This window comes from Emys orbicularis, chromosome 25 (assembly GCF_028017835.1).
Source record: "Emys orbicularis isolate rEmyOrb1 chromosome 25, rEmyOrb1.hap1, whole genome shotgun sequence".
NCBI classification, from domain to species: Eukaryota; Metazoa; Chordata; order Testudines; family Emydidae; genus Emys; species Emys orbicularis.
In genome coordinates, this window is record NC_088707.1 from 8,265,352 (window position 1) to 8,289,718 (window position 24,367).

Consider the following 24,367-nt stretch of genomic DNA (forward strand, 5'->3'; position numbering starts at 1 on the left):
CCATTCAGAACAAAATCCCTGGGTTTCTTCCAGATTAGCAACTCCAAATTGGTCACATAACTGTATGCATGTTACACTACCACCATAACCACCAAGCAACTAGACCAGGCCTGCACAACTCGTAAAGCGGCGAGGGCCATATTACTCCAAAGAAAACAGCTGAGGGCCAAAACCCCCCGGCCCCGCTGAACCCCCCCCACCCCCCAGCGCCGCCTAAACACCCCCCCAGAGCCGCCCAGCCCCCCCCGAAACACTCCCCCCAGCACCACCTGCCCCGCGGAAACAAACCCTCCTTCCCCAGCGCCGTCCCACCAAAACAGCGGTATTGAACCTTTGCAATATGTTATAGCGGGCTCCTAAGGTAGTATAATTAAGGTAAAAGAAAAATGTCTTTTTGCTAGAAGTAGAATAAGATCTTCCCCCCCACATTGTAATCAATTGCCCTGTTGAATGAATGAGGTGTGAATGAGGCAGGCATGGAAGGCAGGCACCTCCAGACAGCTTCAACCAGGGCTGGCTCCAGGCACCAGCCCAGCAAGCAGGTGCTTGGGGCGGCCAACGGAGAGGGGCGACATGTCCAGCTCTTTGGCGGCAATTCGGCGGCGGATCCCTCACTCCCTCTCGGAGCGAAGGACCAGCCGCCAAATTGCCGCGGAAGATTGAAGCGGGGGCGGTAGAGCCAAAGTGCCGCAGATCGTGATCACGGCTTTTTTTTTTTTTTTGCTGCTTGGGGCGGCAAAAACCTTGGAGCCGGCCCTGGCTGCAACCCTTGGAGAGGGGATGGGAGCCAGACCAGATCAGTAGACCAGGTCAGCCACCAACTCACCGCTCGCCTCCTCAGCCCCCCCTCCCCTGCCGCTGGCTCACCTGCACCCCCACCACTGCCTGCCCGCTTGCCTCCTCAGCCCCCCCTCCCCTGCCCCCGGCTCACCTGCCCCCCCACCACTACCCGCCTGCTCGCCACCTCAGCCGCCGGCTCACCTGCCCCCCTGCCACTGCCCGCCCGCTCGCCTCCTCAGACCCCTCCCTCACCCGCCGCTTGCCTACTCACCCCCCGCGGGCCGCACAGTGAGCCCACGCGGGCCGCATGTTGTGCAGGCCTGAACTAGACTAAGAATAGACATAGTATAATAAACCCATGTGTCTGAACTGAGAAACAATTTGAACACAGACTGCAGAGGTAAAAATTACTCCAGCCCCTCCCTACCTGCTTTCCAAGACGCAGTTTCACTCAACCTCTTTACATTTGAGTCAAGCCCGTAAGAGCAGATATTTTCATGCAAAGACCATAAAAAAAAATTAAATTATGCCTTACTACTCCCACTCCCATGTGAGATCTCTTACAAGTAAGAAAACTTGAGAGAGAGAGAGAGAGAGAGAGAGAGAGGGTGGGTGTGTAAATTCACTGTCCCCTCCGCCTCAGAGTACTCTGCTAACAGTGGAGCCGGTATACTACTGTTGCAAGGAGGGGAAAAAATTTTTGAAAAAGAATTTGCCTGTGTGCCAACAGCTATGTTCATGGGTAGAGTTGTCATTTTCTCTAATAAAACCTAGCAATGTGAGAGATGCCCAAGAAGGTTTTATGAAATGAAGACAGACACATATTATGCAATTTACTTCATAAGCACATTTATTCCCCCAAACATAATAAGCAGACACGATATGTCCAATATGAAGATGCGACACTGCAGCCCATATCCTTCATAGTTGTATTATGATGATGAAATTTATATAAGATGAGTCATGTAAGGTGTCACTGGAAAAGCTATGATTTGCTGAATATGATTATCCGTTTATATGCATATATCATTTTTGTATCCGAAGTTATGAATACTGACTACGGATCTGTATTTCAAATGTGCTTACTCTGGAAAACACCCAGAGGTAGCCTTTCAGGTACAACAATGGTAAAGCTAGAGACTGCCAATGGCTCATCAACAAAGACAATGGGCTGTGGAACAGCTTAGCCTTCCTGTGCAGCGGTTCTCAAACTGTGGGTCGGGACCCCAAAGTAGGTCATGACGAGGGTGACCAGATGTCCAGATTTTAAAGGGCCAGTCCCAATATTTGGGGCTGTGTCTTATATAGGCACCTATAGCCCCCCCCAACCCAATCCTGATTTTTTCACACTTGCTGTCTGGTCACCCTAGTGACGACCAATGTTCCCTCTAATTTTTTCCCACCCATGTGCGGAATAAATTTTGTTATGTGCACTAAGGTAATGTGCAGCTGTGCGTCACCAGTAGAAACAAAAAACCTAGATATAATATATATTATTTTTAAAAAGTTACCAATAGGGATAATTACTCCAGCCAGTACAAATTAGGCATTTTAGAACTTACTACTCAAAGAATTAAATTTAAGTGTAAGAGAAATAAATTATGAAATGCACAGACCAGTCAAAAAATTAAAGCAACACACTTTGAAAGAATAAAATTACAGAGAATATGTGCGCATTGCAGGAAGTACCAAGTAGTAACAACAATAAGAGTGTTGGGAGGTGTGAGACACAGACTGGGTGTGTGCTGGCTGCTGAGGAAGTTCCTGAGACACGCCCGTCCGCTGTCTCTTTAAGGCACACATTGAAGGCTCTCCTCCTCCTGAACCATGTCCCTCCTCCCCCACTCTGTGGAGATGGGGTACATGGGCAGGGGAGAGACAAAGTGTGCGCGCGCGCATTGCTGGGGAAGTCTCAGAGAACGTGTGCTGTCTATTTAAGGCACTCGCTCACTCACCCAAAGGCTTGTTCAGACCGTAGAGCTGCTGCGAGTCCTGAGCCCCGTCTCCTCTACCCTGTTCTGTGGAGATGGGGTACAGAGGCTGGGGGAGGGGGACACCCTGACATTAGCACCCTCCTTTCTACCACCAGCCTCTGCACAGCCAGCAAGAGGGTCCCAGGAGCAGCTGCACGAGCAATGTCACCGCAAAGCAGCAGTGGGGGAGGGGCACCTGAACATGTTGCCGGCTGGATGTGCGTGGCTCTGTTAATCAACTGCACGGCACTTGAATCTCTCATGGGCGGCCGCCCAAGCGCACAGCTTACAGGGAACACAGGTCGTAACCCCATTTTAATGGGTTCGCCAAGACTGGCTTAGACTTTCTGGTGCCCAGGGCTGAAGCCAAAGCCAAGTTGAAGCCCAAGCCCCACTGCCCAGGCAAAAGCCCACTGCCTGAGGCTGAAGCCCTTGGGCTCTGGCTTTAGTCTCCCCTCTTGGGGTTGTGAAGTAATTTTTGTTAGAAGGGGGTTACAGTGCAATGAAGTTTGAGAACCCGACTGTAAACCAGGGCTGTCAAGCGATTAAAAAAATATATCGCGCAATTAATCACACTGTTAAACAATGATAGAATTCCATTTTTAAATATTTTTGGATATTTTCTACATTTTAAAAGACATTGATTTCAATTACAACACATAATACAAAGTGTACAGTGCTCACTATTTTTTATTACAAATATTTGCACTGTAAAAAACAATAGTATTTTTCAATTCACCTAATACAAGTACTGTAGTGCTATCTCTTTATCATGAAAGTTGAACTTACAAATGTAGAATTATGTACAAAAAATAGCTGCATTCAAAAAATAAAAATGTAAAACTTTAGAGGCTACAAGTCCACTCAGTCCTACTTCAACCAATCACTTCAACAAACAAGTCTGGTTACAATTTGCAGGAGATAATGCTGCCCGCTTCTTGTTTATAATGTCACCTGAAAGTGAGAACAGGCTTTAGCATGGCACTGTTGTAGCCAGCATTGCAAGATATTTATATGTCAGATGTGCTAAAAATTCATATGTCCCTTCATGCTTCAACCACCATTCCAGAGGACATGCGTCCATGCTGATGATGGGTTCTGCTCGATAACGATCCAAAGCAGAGCAGACCGACGCATGTTCATTTTCATCATCTGGGTCAGATGCCACCAGCAGAAGGTTAGTTTTTCTTTCTTCTGTAGTTTCTGCATCTGAGTTCAGTCACACATTTAATTAACACTTTTTTTAAACGAGCATCATCAGCATGGAAGTGTCCCCTCTGGAATGGTGGCCAAAGCACAAAGGGGCATACGAATGTTTAGCATATCTGGCACGTAAATACCTTGAAACGTCAGCTACAAAAAGAGAATGCCTGTTCTCACTTTCAGGTGACATTGTAAATAAGAAGCAGGCAGCAGTATCTCCCGTAAATGTAAACAAATTTGTTTGTCTTAGAGATTGGCTGAATGAGAAGTAGGACTGAGTGGACTTGTAGGCTTTAAAGTTTTACATTGTTTTGTTTTTGAGTGCAGTTATGTAACAAACAAAAAAATCTACATTTGTAAGTCACACTTATGATAAAGAGATTGCACTACAGTACTTGTATGAGGTGAACTGAAAAATACTTTATCATTTTTACAGTGCAAATATTAGTAAACCAAAATAATAATATAGTGAGCACTGTACACTTAATATTCTGTGTTGTAATAGAAATCAATATATTTGAAAAGGTAGAAAAACATCCAAAATATTTAATAAATTTAAATTGGTATTCTATTGTTTAACAGTGTGATTAATTGCGATTAAGTATTGAGTTAATCGCACAAGTTAACTGCGATTAATCAACAGCCTTACTGTAAACGTTTCAGCCAGCCTGTGATGGCTGCTATGACTCAGCAAAGTCATGTGACCAGATTTCATGATACTGAACTCCATTTTGGGTACCTGTATTTTTCCACAAACTGGGCTGGGAACTGTTTTTGGAACAAAGGGTTCCTGGCATATGGTAAAGCTATATAAGGTGGCGTGTGATATCATCAAGGGACCTCACTCTCCACACAAAGAACTTCTGGAAACACCTGAGGAACAAAGACTGAACTGAGGGAAGTGCTGGTCCCAGGCTAAAGCGATTTCTAGCCTGTGTATGGAAACTTGGTAGACTGCTTGTATCAGCAGCCAGGGTGAGGAATTGCTAATTCATATCCAACCTTTCTAGTGTTTTAGGCTTAGTTTGCGGTTTTGTTTATTTACTAGTTAATCTGTTTTGATCTGTTTGCTATCATTTGTAATCACTTAAAATCTATCTTTTGTAGTTAATAAACTTTTTTGCTTTATCTAAACCAGTGTGCCTTTAAAGTGAAGCATCTGGAGAAAATCTCAGCTTGGTTAACACATGCTTGTTGCATATTCCTCTCCACATTGAGGGAGGAGCGAATTGAATAATAAATTAATACTGGTCGGGGCTTTGACCAGAGCAGGACAGTACAGCTCTGGGGTCTTAGGCTGGGGGTTATCTTGGCTGTAACCTCTTTATTGTTGGTTTATGTAGTGGCTGGTCAGAGTCTACATGTAACTGCAGCTGTGTGTGTCCCTGCCTGTGTGAATGCTGGTGGGAGTGTAGGACCAGGAGAAGGTTAGTTTGTCACAGCAGCACAGCGTGAGAGGAGGGGAGTCAGAGGGCTCGGTGGTACCCAGGGGGAACCCATCACAGAAGACATTGCAATTCTATCTGTACATTTTAAAAAAAAGTTACAAAACCCCCAAGTCTCAAGTTTGCTACTAGCTAGGCCTACAAGCCTTTGAACTTCCCCATAAATACATACAGACTTAATATATTTGGTCTTTCCAGCATACAGCTTACTACAAAGTTTCAATTCAACCATCCAAATATGGTGAAAACACAGCTGACTGACGCTGAGCTGGCCTGACAGCACTACAGACCTTGTAAAAATTGATATTCTGAATTTAACTACCCTGTCGTCTTCCACGATTTACTTCACAATTTTGCTCTATTTTGATGCAACGATATTCTGCAGTTTCCTTTAAAAATGTAGATTTGGAATAGAAATCTGGAAGTTCAATTTTAAATGTAAGAGTAAAAAAAAGGAATTCAGGACTCTTTCTACCGCAACCATACTTTAAGCCTCATTCTTGTTCTAGGCTCAACCTATGATCAATATGGAATCAAATTATGTTGGCTAAGTAACCAGAGATTCTACTGCTCCTCCGAATCATTGTTCAATTTTGTCCTTGTGTGATTCCAGATCCAGCCAGATTTCCACAGAGACCATGACAGTAGTGTCAGCTGCTTCTAATCTATCAAGTCCATCTGAAATCTCCTTCAATTGCTTTTGTAATCTTAGGCTCTCTTTCTGAAGTCTTTCATTGTGTAAAATGCTTGCTATGTTCTCCTCCTCCATGGCAATCAGCTATGCAGAGCCTGATGGCGGTTGCAGAATTTTTGACTGAATTGTGTTATTATTTTGACTGGTACCTTTTACACCCATACATAACAAATTTACATAACAAAGCTTATGCTCAAATAAATTTGTTAGTCTCTAAGGTGCCACAAGTACTCCTGTTCTTTTTTAAATTTAGGATGGTTTCACCTGAGAAGTTATTTTGCTGTTGTCTGAACAAATGGCAAAAGGCTTAGTCATAGTTTGCATTCTCAGATGGAATCTTCTCCCAATAGTGTGTCCAAGTTGAAGATTTCTCACTGAAAAGAATCTTAAGAGCTCAACATTCTCTAAGTTGAAGGGATTTATAGAGTAGAGCCAGCTTTATATATAGAACCATGTTAGATGCACTGCCCATCTTGAGGAAGTTCAACTCACCCACTCCCCTCTGTAACATCCAATGATAGTTGATTCCACCCACTAGCCATGCTCTTCACTTTAATCACCTAGGACTGCATCCGCTAGATCAGCGGTTCTCAACATATTTACCATTGTGGGTCGCAATCCACCACTATATAAATAAAATCACATACACACTGCCTGTACCGCCTTAAGGAAGTCACGTGGGCCGCAGCTGTGTGCTGACTGGACTGCAAGCGGCCCCTGGGCTGAGAACCACTGCACTAGATCCATCTAGATTTCTAGACAGTTCCATAAACATTTGGGCTGTTTTAAATTTGGAAATAGCGCTATACAGCCAACTCGTACATACCGCAGCAGTGTTTTAAAAGTATTTCCACCAATACAGCATATCTATACTAGGGATTTGCACTACTGATGTACATCAGGGCAAAAACCCTAGTGTAGACAAGCACTCATTCCCTCAAAAGGAACAAAAATCAATGTTTCTTTTTGACTTTCAGAAGAATTAAATTTTTCATTCACAGGTTCAAGTTGATACTAGAAACACTAGGCTCTAAAAATGTAAATACTTCCGAAAGACAGACAGCTAAGGAGATGGGGGGGGGGGGGGTTTGGACAGGAAAACCCAATAAAATCCAAAAACTCATTGGGTTGCTTTTTTCACAGTTCGGTCGGTCTATGGGAGCTCTCTGAACATTGCTGGAGGCAACAGAGACAAGAGTGATAGCTACAGAGATCTGGGAGCATCCTGGAAAGAGACTCCTTCTCCAAGCCCTGAGTAACTCCCCAGAAAAAAGCACAGAGGCTGGGGCTTTTGCACTAGGGCAAGACTGGAGCTGAAGTTACTTGCTCAAGATCACAAAGCAAGTCACTGATGAGACAGTGAGTATTCAATCTGGTGTCCTAGTCCCATGCTCTAACCAATCATTCTCGTTAGAGTACAATACGTATTGTGATTCTGAACACACAACAGGGGTGTTACAAAAACATTAGAAATCGCCATTACTGAAATAAGCCAAGTTTGACTCATGGGTGAAACTTAGCTTCTGCAGAACAAACTATTAACATGCCAACAGGTGGATGGTATTCAGCAGGGCCTGGGCTATAGTTTCCTTCCCTTCAGAGCAGAGAGAAGCTACTAAAATTGGTCAAATTCAAGAGGGTATTAGCCATTGCTGGCCAGAAAAATCTGATACAGCGACTGTAGCTATTCCTAATGAAAAGTTTCCTGTATCACAAGCATAAGTAGCTCCAACTCCTGTTCTCTGTGGACAAGTGACCAGGCACATTCTGTGACAGTCCTAAGCACTGGTAGCCTCTAGAACAAAAACTGCCAAATTGCTCAGTGTTGGCTCAGCAGGGATCCTACTGAATTACTGCAGCACTTAGTACAAGGGGAGAGAGAAGAGGACCTGCCGACAGAGCAGCTCCTCATAGAATCATAGAATATCAGGGTTGGAAGGGACCTCAGGAGGTCATCTAGTCCAACCCCCTGCTCAAAGCAGGACCAATTCCCAACTAAATCATCCCATCCTCAGTAAATTACTTCATGGGCACATCCCATTTCCTTCTCATTTCACATCCTCCATTTACCCAGAGAACAGGTTACTCCTGGGGGAATTCTGTGCCACTGAATTCATATGCTAGAGAACTAAACCTCTACCACCTAGACGCAGATAAAAAAAAAAGGAAGAGACACAGGGAGGGGGCATACTGACATAGACCAGGAGCAAATATCCTGACAAGAAAAACCAGCCTCCTTGCTAGTGCCAGCTATTGAGAAGGGGGAAGTGTTGGCATTTCTACCACAGAGCTGTCTCTGGGCCCTGCGTAAAGGTTCTTTCCCATCTCTCCTCTTTATCAACTTCCAAGTAGTTCTGTATGACAAATCAGAATTTCCATCCCAGTCGCTCCTGCAAGTGAGAGGAGAGGGCAGAAAGCTTCCTCTCCCGAGAGCCTACTGACTGCCTGGGGAACAGGACCACTCCTCTGCCCCTTCACAGCCTCCCAGGCTCTCTCTCTCTTTTTTTTTTTTTTTTTGGGGGGGGGGGGGGGCGGCGCGCGGGGGGGAGAATGGGGTTGGGACAAGTTCCGACAAGGATAGATAAAAATGTATTTAAAAAGTAATACATCCATTTTTAAATACAATGTTTTGATTAAAATTAAATATAGGTTTAAATTTAACACACAAACCTATTTAAAATTAAATTTGAAGTTATGACAACCTATGTTAAGGCCTACATTTGCTATAATCTATTTAAAATATAATGCAGTACGTTTGGTTGCCAAGATTTAAAGAAACTCAAATCACTGGATTGGTGGAAGTCACTGGCTAAGCACCTGGAACCAGAGCATACTGAAGTACTAAGCCAGTTTTTGACAGCAGTAGCCTCTTCTGCAGGTAGAGAGAGAACATGTTCTTCATTTCAGTTTATTCAACTAGTTCAGTCCAATGACTAGTTTATTCAAAGTTGAGAAACCACAAAGTTGTAAAGGAAGGAAAGATTATTTTCCCCTTCCAATCTCTGAATAAAAGATGTGAGAAAATGAGAACCAGTTCAATTCACTAACCAGATATACTGCCCTTTGTTTAATAAGTCAATTTTATATGCAAAACATCTTTTGACAAACTTCCAGATAAACGTTTTTCCTTATGTATCCTGAACATTTGAGTGTGCTTTACGTAATAAAAACATTCTAAAATGCATATTTTATGCAAATATGCTTGTGCATATTTAATTGAATTTGAATATCCATCCAAATAGAGTTTGATACAATAAGAAATGCAACATTCTAACATAAAAAATGTAAAAATTAAGAATCTAAATATTTTAAGTTATGTTCTATAATTGCTAATACATATTTGTAAATACACATCCTTCCCCTATCGCTATTTCTCTCCCCCCTATCCTGGTTAGCACAAAAGAAATACCAAATTTAGTGTAAACGCTATATTTAGCTGCAAATCAACCTGTCTGAATGGTTACCAACCAATCAGAATCAAACTTTTTGGAAAATAACTAAGTAGTACTTATGTTTAGCATAACATGATTAAAATTGATGATTTAAATCAAGATTTCCTGCTTGTTGATCTAAATCATGATTAAAATTGGTGACAAATACTTCTGAGTTCAATCACTCTAGACGTGCCAGGCTGTGGGTATGCTGTCCCTTCGTACAGAATGGTTACCACATCTAGAGTCTCTGCACAAAATTTGTGTTTGGTTAAACACTGCAATACTTTGAATAGGAAAGGCACTTGATTCTAGTCTATACAATTATAGCAGCCGTTTAAATGCACCTCCCATATATATATATGTACAAGAAACTTTCATGTCCCCCTCACCCGCTAGTCCTTGGACCACCATCTGATTTCATCCAGAAAGATAAGAGATGGGTGTAGTTTGTACCAGATCCACTGAATGGCACTCTAACCAGTAACAACATTAGGTGGCTCCCTTGGCCGGGGCAAAGCGTGTTGCCACTCCAGTAACCCCTGCCCTTGATGCACAGGGAATCTTGGGGCCTGAACAGAACATGTCATCACCAGACCACCAGGCCTGACTGGCTGCCTCCATTTAACCTGCTGTTTGTCAAATGTATCAACGGATGCCCACACAAGCAGCGTCCCACATTATGACAACTGAAAGAATAGCTCCAAGGCAGCAAGTAATACACTGATGCTCATACTGGGGTTTCCTACTCTAGAGACCTGGGTTTGCATGTGAATGGGTATGAGTGCCCACCAAAAAAAACCTGCATAGGTGTTGGGCAGAACTGGGGGGTGGAAATTCACTCAGCACTTCAAGTTAGAACCTAGAGTCATTTATTTTCCAGGAGTACTAAAATTAGCTCCCAAATATGGGGGGGGAGGGGGGGAGATGAAATTGAGGAAGGGGAAGCCCTATGGAAATGCCATCTCAAGCAAAATAGGAAAAGCTGCACCACCACAGACATTTGTGCTAGTCTGCACAGTGTAAAGAACATTAGCTCCACTCTGATCACTCAAAAAACAAAGCCTGCTCTTCTCTAGGGCGGATGTCTGGAATGGGATGACAAATCTTCCATCTCTCCCATTTACTTCCTGCTTTCAAGTTTAAAAATTTTCCATGAGCATGGCTCCTAGTTTGCCTCTCAAGTTTACATTTCACACAGACCACTAAAGCTTATGGAAAAGCACAGTGGAAGTTTTGTATAAAGACAAGTATGACACTATAACCCACAGGAAGCAAACTTATGTCAGTCTGTTTCCAAATAAAAGCAGCTGCACTTAGACCTGAAATATCCTAATTGTACTATTTTCTTATTACAGTCTCTTCCTCCCGTTTACCTTCTCTTTCAACACTTATGTAAGAATCGCCCTCTTCTCTTTTTTGCCCCTTCACCCCATGAAGTGCTACATATTTATGCTGGATTCCCCCAGCGGAATCTTCCCCAATTTCCAAAGCCCCATATATTGATGCTACGGTACTTTAAAAGTTTGTACCGTCTGATAGTCTAACACACACTAATAAGTCACATCCTTTTGGGCATTAAGTACAGATCTGTTTCTTCTGCCCCAGAATTCTCTTGCTCTGCTGGTCTTTATACTCACCCTCAACTACTCCCACAAGAAAAAACAACTTGCTATAACAGCTGTCACACAGGTTTCAGAGTGGAAGCCATGTTAGTCTGTATCAGCAAAAAGAAGGAGTAATTGTGCCACCTTAGAGACTAACATTTATTTGGGCATAAGTTTTCGTGGGCTAAAACCCACTTCATCGGATGCATGCAGTGGAAAATACAGTAGAAATACACACACACACACACACACACACACACACACACCCCGAGAACATGAAAAAATGGGTGTTGCCATACCAACTCTAATGAGACCAATTAAGGTGGGCTATTATCAGCAGGAGGAAAAAAAAAAAAAACACTTTTGTAGTGATAATCAGGATGGCCCATTTCAAACAGTTGACAAGAAGGTGTGAGTAACAGTAGGGGGAAAATTAGCATGAGGAAATAGTTTTTACTTTGTGTAATGACCCATCCACTCCCAGTCTTTATTCAAGCCTAATTTAATGGTGTCCAGTTTGCAAATTAATTCCAGTTCTGCAGTTTCTCGTTGGAGGCTGTTTTTGAAGTTTTTTTTGTTGGAGAATTGTGACTTTTAGCTCTGTAACTGAGCAACCAGGGAGGTTGAAGTGTTCTCTGACTGGTTTTTGAATGTTATAATTCTTGATGTCTGATTTGTGTCCATTTATTCTTTTGCGTAGACACTGTCCGGTTTGGCCAATGTACATAGCAGAGCAGCATTGCTGGCACATGATGGCATATATCACATTGGTAGATGTGCAGGTGAACAAGCCTCTGATGGTGTGGCTGATGTGATTAGGTCCTATGATGGTGTCCCTCGAAAAGGTATGTGGACAGAGTTGGCAACGGGCTTTGTTGCAAGGATAGGTTCCTGGGTTAGTATTTTTGTTGTGTGGTGTACGGTTGCTGGTGAGTATTTGCTTCAGGTTGGGGGGCGGTCTGTAAGTGAGGACTGGCCTGTCTCCCAAGATCTGTGAGAGTGAGGGATCGTCCTCCAGGATAGGTTGTAGATCCTTGATGATGCGCTGGAGAGGTCTTAGTTGGGGGCTGAAGGTAACGGCTAGTGGCATTCTGTTACTTTCTTTGTTGGGCCGGTCTTGTAGTAGGTGACTTCTGGCTCTGTCAATCTGTTTCTTCACTTCAGCAGATGAGTACTGTAGTTTTAAGAACGCTTGATAGAGATCTTGTAGGTGTTTGTCTCTGTCTGAGGGATTGGAGCAAATGCGGTTGTATCTTAGAGCTTCACTGTAGACAATGGATCATGTGATGTGGTCTGGATGAAAGCTGGAGGCATGCAAGTATGTATAGCGGTCAGGTGGTTTCCGGTATAAGGTGGTGATTATGTGACCATCGCTTATTAGCACTGTAGTGTCCAGGAAGTGGATCACTTGTGTGGACTGGTCCAGACGGAGATTGATGGTGAGATGGAAATTGTAGAAATCATGGTGGAATTCCTCAAGGGCTTCTTTTCCAGGGGTCCAGATGATGAAGTTGTCATCAATGTAGCGCAAGTAGAGTAGGGGCGTTAGGGGACGAGAGCTGAGGTGGCGTTGTTCTAAGTCAGCCATAAAAATGTTGGCATACTGTGGGGCCATGCGGGTACCCACAGCAGTGCTGCTGACTTGAAGGTATACATTGTCCCCAGATGTGAAATAGTCGTGGGTGAGGACAAAGTCACAAAGTTCAGCCACCAGGTTTGCCGTGACATTATTGGGGATACTGTTTCGGACGGCTTGTATTCCATCTTTGTGTGGAATGTTGGTATAGAGGGCTTCTACATCCAGAAACCACCATCCTGGCCTCTGTGGAAGATCACCAATGGATTGTAGTTTCCTCAGGAAGTCAGTGGTGTCTCTAAGATAGCTAGTAGTGCCGGTAGCGTAGGGCCCGAGGAGAGAGTCTACATAGCCAGACAATCCTGCTGTCAGGGTGCCAATGCCTGAGATGATGGGGCGTCCAGGATTTCCAGGTTTATGGATCTTGGATAGCAGATAGAATACCCCTGGTCAGGGTTCTAGGGGTGTGTCTGTGCAGATTTGTTCCTGTGCTTTTTCAGGGAGTTTCTTGAGCAAATGGTGTAGTTTCTTTTGTCACCCTCAGTGGGATCAGAGGGAAATGGCCTGTAGAATGTGGTGTTAGAAAGCTGCTTAGCAGCCTCTTGTTCACATTCTGACCTATTCATGACGACGACAGCACCTCCTTTGTCAGCCTTTTTGATAATGATGTCAGAGTTGTTCCTGAGGCTGTGAATGGCATTGTGTTCTGCACACCTCAGGTTATGGGGCAAGTGATGCTGCTTTTCCACAATTTCAGCCCGTGCACGTACGTGGAAGCACTCTATGTAGAAGTCCAGTCTGTTGTTTCGACCTTCAGGAGGAGTCCACGCAGAATCCTCCTTTTTGTAGTGTTGGTAGGAAGATTTCTGTGGATTAGTGTGCTGTTCAGAGTTGTGTTGGAAATATTCCTTGAGTCGGAGACGTCGAAAGTAGGATTCCAAGTCACTGCAGAACTGTATCATGTTCGTGGGGGTGGAGGGGCAGAAAGAGAGGCCTCGAGATAGGACAGACTCTTCTGCCGGGCTAAGAGTATAGCTGGATAAATTAACAGTATTGTTGGGTGACTTAAGGGAACCACTGTTGTGGCCCCTTGTGGCACGTAGTAGTTTAGATAGTTTAGTGTACTTTTTCCTTTGTAGAGAAGCAAAGTGCGTGCTGTAAATGGCTTGTCTAGTTTTTGTAAAGTCCAGCCACGAGGAAGTTTGTGTGGAAGGTTGGCTTTTTATGAGAGTATCCAGTTTTGAGAGCTCATTCTTAATCTTTCCCTGTTTGCTGTATAGGATGTTGATCAGGTGGTTCCGCAGTTTCTCTGAGTGTGTGTGTGGCACAATCTCTCATCACAGTCTGTGTGGTATGTAGATTGTAATGGATTTTTTTATCTTCACTCCTTTTGGTATGATGTCCATCTGTTTGCATTTGGAAAGGAAGATGATGTCTGTCTGTATCTGTACGAGTTTTGTCATGAAGTTGATGGACTTCCACTTCATACGACTAAATTCAGTGCCTTGCATAGTGACGGGTTTCAGAGTGGTAGGTGTGTTAGTCTGTATCAGCAAAAAGAACGAGGAGTACTTGTGGCACCTTACAGACTAACACATTTATTTGGGCATAAGCTTTCGTGGGCTAAAACCCACTTCATCGGATGCATGCAGTGGAAAATACAGTAACAACTCTCAGCACCAGCCCTGTTCAACAGTTATAATCACTGGCTTAAGCGATGCAGCCGTCTTTATGCTCTTTGTCACCCCAGATGAAAGAATTGTTCCTGACACATGTTCAAATTAATATTCGAACTAACCACTGCAATATGCCTAGTGGCAGCAGACACCAGACGTATTAAGCCTCAACATCCAGAACAATATGTAATACACATCCTGCTCTCTCTCTCTCTCTGAAAGAGAACAGCCATTGAGAAAAAACAAGCATCCCCAAATCCCCCCATTCCTTACCTTATTAGCGCGAATCTGCTTGTAAATATCTGTTTGTTGTCGGATTCGGTATTCCAGGTCTGAGACGTGAGCTTGGAGCCAGTTCCAGCGACTGACTATACCTGCTCGGTCTGCTGCCCATCTCCATTCTGCCCGTCTCCTCCTGAAATAGGGAAACAAATACTTTTGAACACAACTCCAAACACACATTGACAAAGCTTTGTTGGGTGGCTCAAAGAGCAGATGCATCAAAAGCTTAATACTAAAATGGCATGATTACCCTCCTCTCAAACACGTTAATCTACTGCAGAACTGCAGAGACCCACTATGATAGAAACATCAGACACGAACAATGTAATCTAAAACCTCATGCTTCAGGGCTTCCTGACCTGTACGGAAAAAAGGAGACTATACTGTTAAGTTTCATACTTTAATCTGCATTTTTTTCATACGTGTTAGAGGTGATGCTCTCTGTTCAGACCACTCATTCAAACCTTCAAGCATGATATGGATATCTAACCATTACATACTGAAGTGAAGCTAAACGTATTTCACTTAAACCACTGAACAATTAGATGGCAACACCTTTTGGTCACATCCAACACAAGCTGATTTAGAGGTGCCATACTGCATTTCCCAGGCCACACAGCAAACTCAGTTACCCCTTATTTACTCTCTTTAAAAGCATCTCTATTGTCCAACACTAGGAGTAATAAAATAGTGATTTATACAAATGGTCACAAAAAGGAGGAATCTGGCCTACAAGGCTGCGACTGTGTGGTATGCACTAAATGTTAAGGTTCAGAATGCCTTAGCAATTGTGATAAAAACCATCACAAGATTTATTTTGTTTTTAAGAGTGGCTCCACTCTTCAAGACATGCAGTTTTGTTCCCTCTGCTGTCCTCAAGACACTCCCAATAAGGAAGAAGCAGCTCCTGGGGCGTTGTCAAGGACAGCTGGCATCAGCAAACTTGAGTTTTATGCCTGACAACTGGTTCTGGTGTGTACGGAAGTGTTAGGAACCTACTAACAGCTAAAATGCATGGTCTCATCTCCGTCACTGAAAGGCGCGAAATTGGACAACGCGGGTCAAAACACACCAAACCTGTTTACCCTTTCCCTAATTTCACTATCCCTGCAATGAACACAACATATAGTACTTCAAGGGCATGCACTTCTCTCTACTAGACGGTGTAATCCACCACAGTCTTTTATAATTCATTCATTCACAAAACAAACGGTTACTCTGTCATCACTATATACAAGACAGAAGAGGAGGCTACTTACCTGTAACTGAAGGTTCTTTGATATGTGTGGTCCCTATCTGTAGTCCACTGAGGGGCTACGCATGCGCACTATGTGCCCGGAGTCTGAGAATTTTTTAAATAGTATCCATTGGTCCACACATGCGCCCTGGCTTGCCTCATACTTCCATCAGAGGCAATAAAGGGTGGGGCAGACTGACCATGTCTCCAGTTCCTTCTCCACTGCGAATCTGGCAGATTTGTAGCAGAGGGGAGGGAAGGTGGGAAGTGGAATCAGATGGGGACCACACACCTGTAACAGGAGGTTCTTCGAGATAAGTAGCCTCCTTCTTCCAGAGATGGCCCCTATTCTATTCCACTGAGGGTGATTAACAAGCAGTACCTAAGATGGAGGAGGGTGAGTAGTACAGAGGACCGCCGTGCCAAAGGAGGCATCCACCGCTGAGTCTTGCACTAAGGCTTAATGTGTAGCAAAGGTGTGTACAGAATTCCACGTGGCTGTTCTACACGTGTCAATGAGTGGCAAGTTCTGAAGGGAGGCTGAGGTTGAAGCCTGAGCCCTCGTGGAGTGAGCTCGTACCTTGTAGAAGGAGGTAGATCTGACACATGGTAGCAGCAGAGTTTGAAACACCCTGAAGTCCATATGGAGATTCTCCGGGTGGAGATGGCCTGTCCCTTGAGCCTCTCTGCTACTGCAATAAATAAGTAGACTAGGGCACTTCCTGACTGGTTTTGTTCTCTGCAGGTAGAAGGCCAGAGCTTGTCAAACGTTGAGGGAATGGAGTCAACATTCCTCTGCAGATGCATGTGAATGACTTGATTGATATGAAATTGAAAACACAAACTTTGGTAAGAATTGGGGTGTAGTCACAAGGAAACTCTCCGTGGAAAACAGTAAAAGGCGGGCTGCCATCATAGCGCCAAGTTTACCAACTCTTCGCATGGAAGAAATAGCAACAAGGAAGACTACTTTCATGGAAAGGAGGGACACAGAACACAACACTAAAGGTTTAAACGGGGGCTTCATTAGTAGAGAGAACAAGATTCAGGTCCCATTGAGGAGCTATTGGTTGGATAGGTGGAAAGGTTCTGATGAGCCCTTTCCAGAAACTAGCATTTGGAAGGGGGTGGGGGGTGAAAATAGAGAAACCTTCCACTGGTGGTTAGAATGCGTTAATTGCTGCCAGGTGTACTTTAAAGGAACTGAGGGCGAAACCTGGTCACTTTAGTCACAGAACATAGTCCAATATGAGGGGATCCCCAAAAATTCCAGTAAAACACTTTTTTGTTGAGCTAATGATGAAAAACGCCACCACTTGACTAGGTAACAACGTCTGGTAGTCTTTCCTGATGCTAGAAATGATGTCCTGTACAACTGAAGAGCACATTCGTCCTAAGGCAGAGGCCCATCCAAACACCATGCTCTGGGGTGTAGAGCATGTGGATTAGGAAGTCTGATCTCGCCTTTGCATTGGGTCAGCAAATCTAGACAGATGGGATGGGAATCGGTGGGTGGGATGACATGCAGAGAAGACTGGGGAAACAGAATTGCCTGGGCCAGCAGGGGGCAATCAGAATTACCATCGCCCTGTCTGCCAAATCTTATGCACTACCTGAGGTAGGCGTGGTAGTGGAGGAAAGGCATAGTTGGGTTGGTCCGACCAGGGGATTAGGAGGGCTTCGCCCTGGATGTGGTGACAGAGGGCTCCCCTGGAGCAGTACACATTGTGCATTTGCTGTTTACCTGTGAAGCAAATAGGACTCTGACCAGAGTCCCCACTGAGTGAAGATGTTGTGTACTACCGAATCATGAAGTTCCCACCAACGATTGATCGCAAAATGTCTGCTGAGTCCATGAGTACATTCTGTGTCCCTGGAAGATAGGCCACGGACAAGAGGATCTGGTGGATGATGCACCAATTCCAGAGACTGACTGCCTCTGCACATAGCATGGATGATCTTGTCCCTCCCTGTCTGTTGATATAAAAAACAGTGGTGGGGGTATCTGACATGATGAGAGCCGATGAAGGGAAGGAAGGCGTGGCATGCTGTTCTCACAGCTCCGGGATGTTTATGTGCATCCTGGATTCTCTGGGAGTCCATGCTCCTCGAGCCACATGGTCATCGAGGTGAGCTCCTCAGGGATGAGTCAGTGATAATCATCTTGTCTGGAAAAAGGAAAGAAAGAGAACCCCCACACAAATGCGATGTGGGTCTGTCCACCACTGGAGGGATAACAGCAGCTTGATGGAGACCATCAGCATGGAAGCCCTGGAGTGGCAGTTTGGTGAGTAAACAGATAGGAGCCATGTCTGAAAGCAACAAAGTTGGAGTCATGCGAAGGGGGTCACGTAAATACACAAAGCAATGTGGCTGAGGAGGGACAGGCAAGTCCTGGCTAGTACATATGAATTGTTCATGATGCGAGTTATGATGTCATTAATCTCCTGGAACCTGTTCGCAGGTTAAGTAAACTCGTGCTATGACCAAACTTATGGTAGCCCCTATGAAATCCAGAGAGTATGTGGGGTCTAGGATCGATTTCTTGACGTGGACGCTGACTCCAAAGGAAGAAAGACGACTGAGTAGCATGGAGGTTGACTTGTGGGCTTCTTGCCTGGACCCTCGTGGCTAGGAACCAATTGTCGAGATTCAGAAACACAAGGACACTATCAAGTCTGAAACAGGCCGCTATGATGGAAATAACTTTGGTGAAGACTATAGGAGCAGTGACTACCCTGAAGGGGAACACACTGCACTGGAAATGGTGGGTGCTCAACGTGAATCTGAGGAAATGTCTGTGGGCTGGATGACTATCCATGTGAAAGTAAACATCCTTTATATCTAGAGTGGTAAACTGCATGCCTTTCTCCAAGAATGGGATTATCGCTGCCAGCATGACCATATGAAACTTTAACTTGTGGATGAAGCGATTGAGGTGCTGGCGATTGAGGACTGGTCTCTACCCGCCTTTCTTCCTAGATATCAGGAAGTTGAGTAGAATCCTGATCCCTGATATTCTGGGGGGAATGCGTTCTATCAATCCCCATTCTAACAAGGAGTTCACCTCTTGGGTGAGAATGCTGTCGTGAGTGTGCTCCCTGAAAAGGGACAGGGGTCTTGGAGGAGGTAGTGTGATAAACTGGATCATGTAGCCATGGGGATGACATTCAACATCCATCTGTCCGTTGTTATTGCACTCCAACCGTGGGAGGAGAGTGCTAAACAACCTCCGAAGGGAGTAGGGGGATCATGAGGGGTAGGCATAGTGGATGGTGGCTCTCAGGTTCACATCAGAAATATCTTATGGCTGGAGGTTGCAGCTGTAATGTCAAAGCCTGCGAGGGGGGCCCTGGGAGGTGAGACCTCTGTTTTTTTATGTTTCCTCAGAGGTTTGTAAGGTGTCAGAATAGACTTGAGAAGACCTGTAACACTGAGTGAGTGGGTGGTTGAGGATAGAATTTTTGCTTTGGGGCAGGAGTGTAGGTGCCCAGCGAGTGAAGATTGTCCCAGGAATCCTTGAGTGTATGCAGAAATGCATCCATCTTCTAGTTAAAAAGATGGGATTCGTCAAAAAGGATGTCTTCAATAGTATTCTGTACCTCCCTAGGAAAGCCAAAAGAATGGAGCCAAGACCCCCTACACATGACTATGGCTATAGCCATGGCCCTAGAGGAGGTATCTGCTGCATCTACTGCCGACTGGAGGGGAATTCTGGCCACCAGCTTCCTTTTCTCAACAAGTGCCTGAAAATGTGCTCATTCAAGATGTGGCAGGCTATCAGTAAGTTCCTCAAATGTATTGTAATTCAGAAAGTCATTTTTGGCTAGTAATGCTTGATAATTCACGATTGTGAATTGCAGGCTAGATGCAGAAATACCTTGCATCCCAAAAGTTCTAGCCACTTGCCCTCTTTGCCCGTTCAGTTGCAGCCTGGACTACTAGAGAGTTTGGGGGACAGTGGGGGGGAGGGGGAGAGAAGGAATTTGGAACCTTTGGCAGGGACGTAGTAGCACTTTTCAGCCCCTTTAAAGGTAGTCGTGCACATGGCAGGGGTGTGCCACACAGTCCTAGCAGGCTCCAGAACAGCTTAATTGATAACACAATTCTCACTGGTCCTGAGGTGAGGACGACAGCTAGCAGCTTGTACAACCTGTTATGGATTCAAGACCCCTTCATATCCACCCCTCTATGGTTGGAGACAAGACTGCCGTCCAGATAATTTTCTAAATGTTCACAAATAACCTAGTCTCCTGTTCAGATTTGAGCTATGACGCTGATGGGTAAGGTGGGAGGGGAGAACTGTAGCACAGATGAGATTTTTGCCTGTCCCAACCCATGCCAAACTTCATGAAAAATCCTCTGCAAAAAAAAAGTGAAAACCCCAAAAAGATTGTGAAACTTACATAGTATATGTATCTTATTTTATAGTTATTATTCAAATGTAAAAGGCACATTCTGTCAAGAATGGAGATCACAATTGACTGCAATAGCCAAGTTCCTAGATAGCTCTACAACTTTCTTGCATCTGCCATTAAATACAAGAAGCTATCAACATACTTGCCTTTTCAGCACCAATCCTATTACAAGTTTCAAATAAACCAATGCAATTTATCATGAAAATACACGAATAATGTTGAACTCGTTGGGCAGCAGTGCTGGTCTTTTTACTGATGAAATTCTGAATTCAAAAGTCCTGTGTTTTCTATTATTTTACTTCCACACATTTTCCACTATTTTGATATAACAAGCTATGACAACCTCCTGCAGAGGTTTGTGTGAGGAGACCTGGACCTCCAATTTTAAATGCTAGACCAGAAGGAGGAATTTAGGATAACCTTCCAGCAGCCACAGTTCAGCCTCCTACTCTCTTCTTGTTCTGAGCTTGACCCACGATTGACTTGGAACAAAATAATGCTGGTAAGTAATGAATGAACTCCATAGTTTCTCCAAATTATTTTTTTTTATTTTGTCTTTGTCGTTCCAGTTCTTCTTCGTTAAAGAAAATCAAGCCAGATTTCCACAGACTAACAGTGTCAGCTGCTTGTAATCTGTCACATCCCTTGGAAACCATATTCAATTGCTTTTGTAAGTTTAGTCATTCTCCCTGGTGTCCCTCATCGTTTAAAATGCATGCTATGTTTTGCTCAAAGTTGGCCTCATACTCTGTGTAAATTACACACACACACACACACCCCACCGCCCTGGAGTCAAAGAAGGATGCAAAGGTGGCCCAATGCTAAGGCTGGCCAAAGGTCTAACGAGTCTCTGATATACATCAGAGCAGCCATAGAACTAGTCTGACTACACTGATAGGAGGAACAGTCCCCTAGGGACTATTCTGCCATCCCAGCATCATAAGATCACAACTAGCACTGGCTCAGCTCTCAAGCTCTGTTATGCGCTATCTTGCCCCAGTAAGAGAGGCTGGTAGGGTAATATAGCTGTAAGCCACCAGGGAACTCCTTTACAATAAGGGATTTCCTATCTACCTCCTAATGGCAGCATTAAATTTCCTTTGTACTACTGAAGTGGAGCAAAGGGGAAGTTAATGTGGGCAGAGAATCTGGTCCACTATCTGAAAAGTACTTGAGAAAAGATTGGCCCAGTTTTCCAATCAACTATACATAAGGCAAATGGTCATTGCAGAGTATTTTAATTTCCCACAAGGAAAGTCCTAAAGTATGTATGTTACTTCTTTCCCACAGAGGTTTAAATGGTACACTGAATACTTACACATCAGAAGTTTGGCATGTTGTGGGATAGGGTTATTTTTTGTATTTTTGTTTGAGCAAAGGGCAAAGACCTCCTTGTCATACCCTCTCTCTGCATTCTTGGACAGCATCTTCAGCACCCAGGGACACCATATTCGCTCGCTTCCTAAATAGGAGTAAGTAATACTCCTAACTATTTTAAGTGTCCTGTCTACTTTAACTGCTGATGCAGTTTCAGATTAAGCAGAACACCACAATAAACGAGACAGCCAGATGGTTGGGCAGGATCAGTGTCACTTCAGATGGGCTACCTGATCTCTTTCTGAAGTGTTACAGAAACAACTGTACCAAAGCCGAGGTGGACCAGTCAGTGCACACTAGCAAGTGCAGAGGCATTAAGGACCACTGTGGTGGGCAGTTCCAGCTTCCTCCACAGCAAACTGCTAATTATCGAGAGAGAGTGTGTGTGTGTGTGTGACACATTTAATTGTAAGCACATACAAGACTGCATGTACTACTGCTTCTACAAGTGTAATATCAAACATTTAAGTACAGAATTGAATTGCAATTGCATTCTACAGGAACATATTTTAGTATCAAAGCAGAAAGTCAATTTACAAGACTGTTCAATATCTTTCCATTAAGCTTAAATTAAAAAAGAGCAGAAGGTAGAGACTATGAAGGATGCATAGGAATTTGAACACATGGGACTCTGTCAAGACTGATGAAGTCCTCTGAGATGAGGATTCCTGTGTACTTCAGTTCCCTCCTTGTTCACTAGACCAGAGAGAGTGGGCAGACCCAAGAGATGTCATGTGACTGCAAAAAACCAGGCACCCTAGTTAAAACAGAAGCGGAGTCTCACTGTTTTGCAGAGTTAGCTTTGAAAGAAAGCTTGATTCTATGACTGCAGAAGAAATTTTGAAACATTTTTAAAATATAGGTACAGATTTGGGGCCTGTTCCCTTAAAAGCAGAGTGACAACACTTATCTAGATAGAGATTCTTTCCAGGATGTGCTTTTCCCTTTAAACAAGCACCAGACTAGCAAGTGTGGTTGCACAAGACCAAGAGTCCAGAATGCAGACTGCTGCAGGACAGGAGTGGGTCAGGAAATGTAGCTAACCGGCATCCTCATGCGCCTGCGCAGGCACACAGCTGGCAGTACACTCAGCTTGACTGACAAGGACACAGTCCTAGAAACTTAAGCCGATGGTACTCATTGTAAACAGTGTGCATATGTGCAGAATTAGCAGCCTTACGTCTCCTTGCAGACTAACATCACATCACTGGGAGGAATGGAATTAACATGTTTTGAAGTCCCAGCCCTTTTCTCTCTTTCAATAGGGGAAGAGAAAAGGAAGGGGACAACCAGGCTGAGAAGGAAGGAAAACCAAGAGGAGACTGGAAAGACCCAAGTTCAGCCTGCAGGGTTATAAATACAGCACTGGACGTTTCAACACCATGACTTCCAGGTAGGTTGTTTTTCCCCCCTTGAAGGGGTGTGGTCATGTAGAAGGATCATCTCTCCCTAACAGGCTCATGTGATCCATGGCAGAGAGCCCTCCTGTCCTGTAGTTTGAGATAGGCAGGGAAAACCTCGATATGTAAACAACTTTTTAGGGAACAAAGGAACAGGAGTGCATGAGGGATCTGCACCCCACGGCAGGGGCGCATCACATGAGCCCTGTGCCGCTACTCAAAAAGCTATGGGATGTAGCTCTGCATCAACCTGAAAAGGATTCTTCATTTAGGCAGAGCATAAACGGAGAGGAAACAGCCTGGAGGTCCACCCCAGCTCAAAGAGGAGACAAGGAAGTTAGAGTTATAACCCATGTGAGCTGGTCAGACAAAGCAAGCTTTAGGAATACATCCCTTTGAAGACAGTATTAACTATTTTAGGGACTAGAAAATGGAGGGGAAAGTGACTTGGCCATGGTCACACAGCAGGTCACTGGCAGAACTGGGAAGAAGTTACTCACCTTTTGTCCTGCTATGGGTGCTCTACTGTAGGTGTGTCTGGATCCCTGCACTTCTGATTGGAGATCTTTGGTAGCAGTGTCCGTTCAGCCGGAACATGGGCTCTTCCTCTCACGTTGTGCCTCGAGGCCAATTCGTGCTGCACAGGCAAACCACCCTCAGTTCCTTCTCTACCATAAAGCCTCCACTGAGAACTCCAAAGTAGAGGGTAGACTGGAGCACCCATAGAGACACATCTCAAAGAACAATCGTTACTGCACAAGGTAACTTCCTCTTCTTCGAGTAGTGCCCCTATGAGTGCTCCACCACAGGTGACTCCTGAGCTGTAGCCCTGGTGGGAAACTGGGGCTTCAGAGTTGAGTGTGTTATGGATGACAACACTGTGGAGCCAAAGATAGCGTTGGAAGGAGAGTCTCCAGTAATTGCACGGTGTTCTGCGAAGATATGAGCAGATGCCCAAGTCACTGCCGTGCAGATTTCCAAGATAAGAGTGGAAACCGATCTCATGGAATGTGTACAGATTCTGGATGGAGGTAACATACTGCAAGCACCATGATAATGGTTAATACAGTTCGAGACCCATGTGGAGTGTCTCTGGGCCAATACCACTGCGCCTTTAGACCATTCCACAATGGATAGAAAGAGTTTAGGAGATTTCCTAAAGGCCTTCGTCCTGTCCAAATAAAAAGGCCAAGGCCCTCTTAATGTCTAGTGTATGTAGTATAGCCTCCCTGCTGTCACGGTGAGGCTTTGGGTAAAAGGCGGGGAGG

General features: G+C 44.4%; 1 protein-coding gene across 1 annotated transcript in view; it reads right to left on the minus strand.

Moving 5' to 3' along the window:
• The window catches only part of KANSL1 (KAT8 regulatory NSL complex subunit 1), a 185,620-nt gene that overhangs the window by 40,886 nt on the left and 120,367 nt on the right, over positions 1-24,367 (minus strand). The window contains exon 4 of the mRNA XM_065422791.1: positions 14,659-14,800. Within this exon, the coding sequence (XP_065278863.1) occupies positions 14,659-14,800 (142 nt within the window). The remainder of the gene's footprint in view (positions 1-14,658; positions 14,801-24,367) is intronic.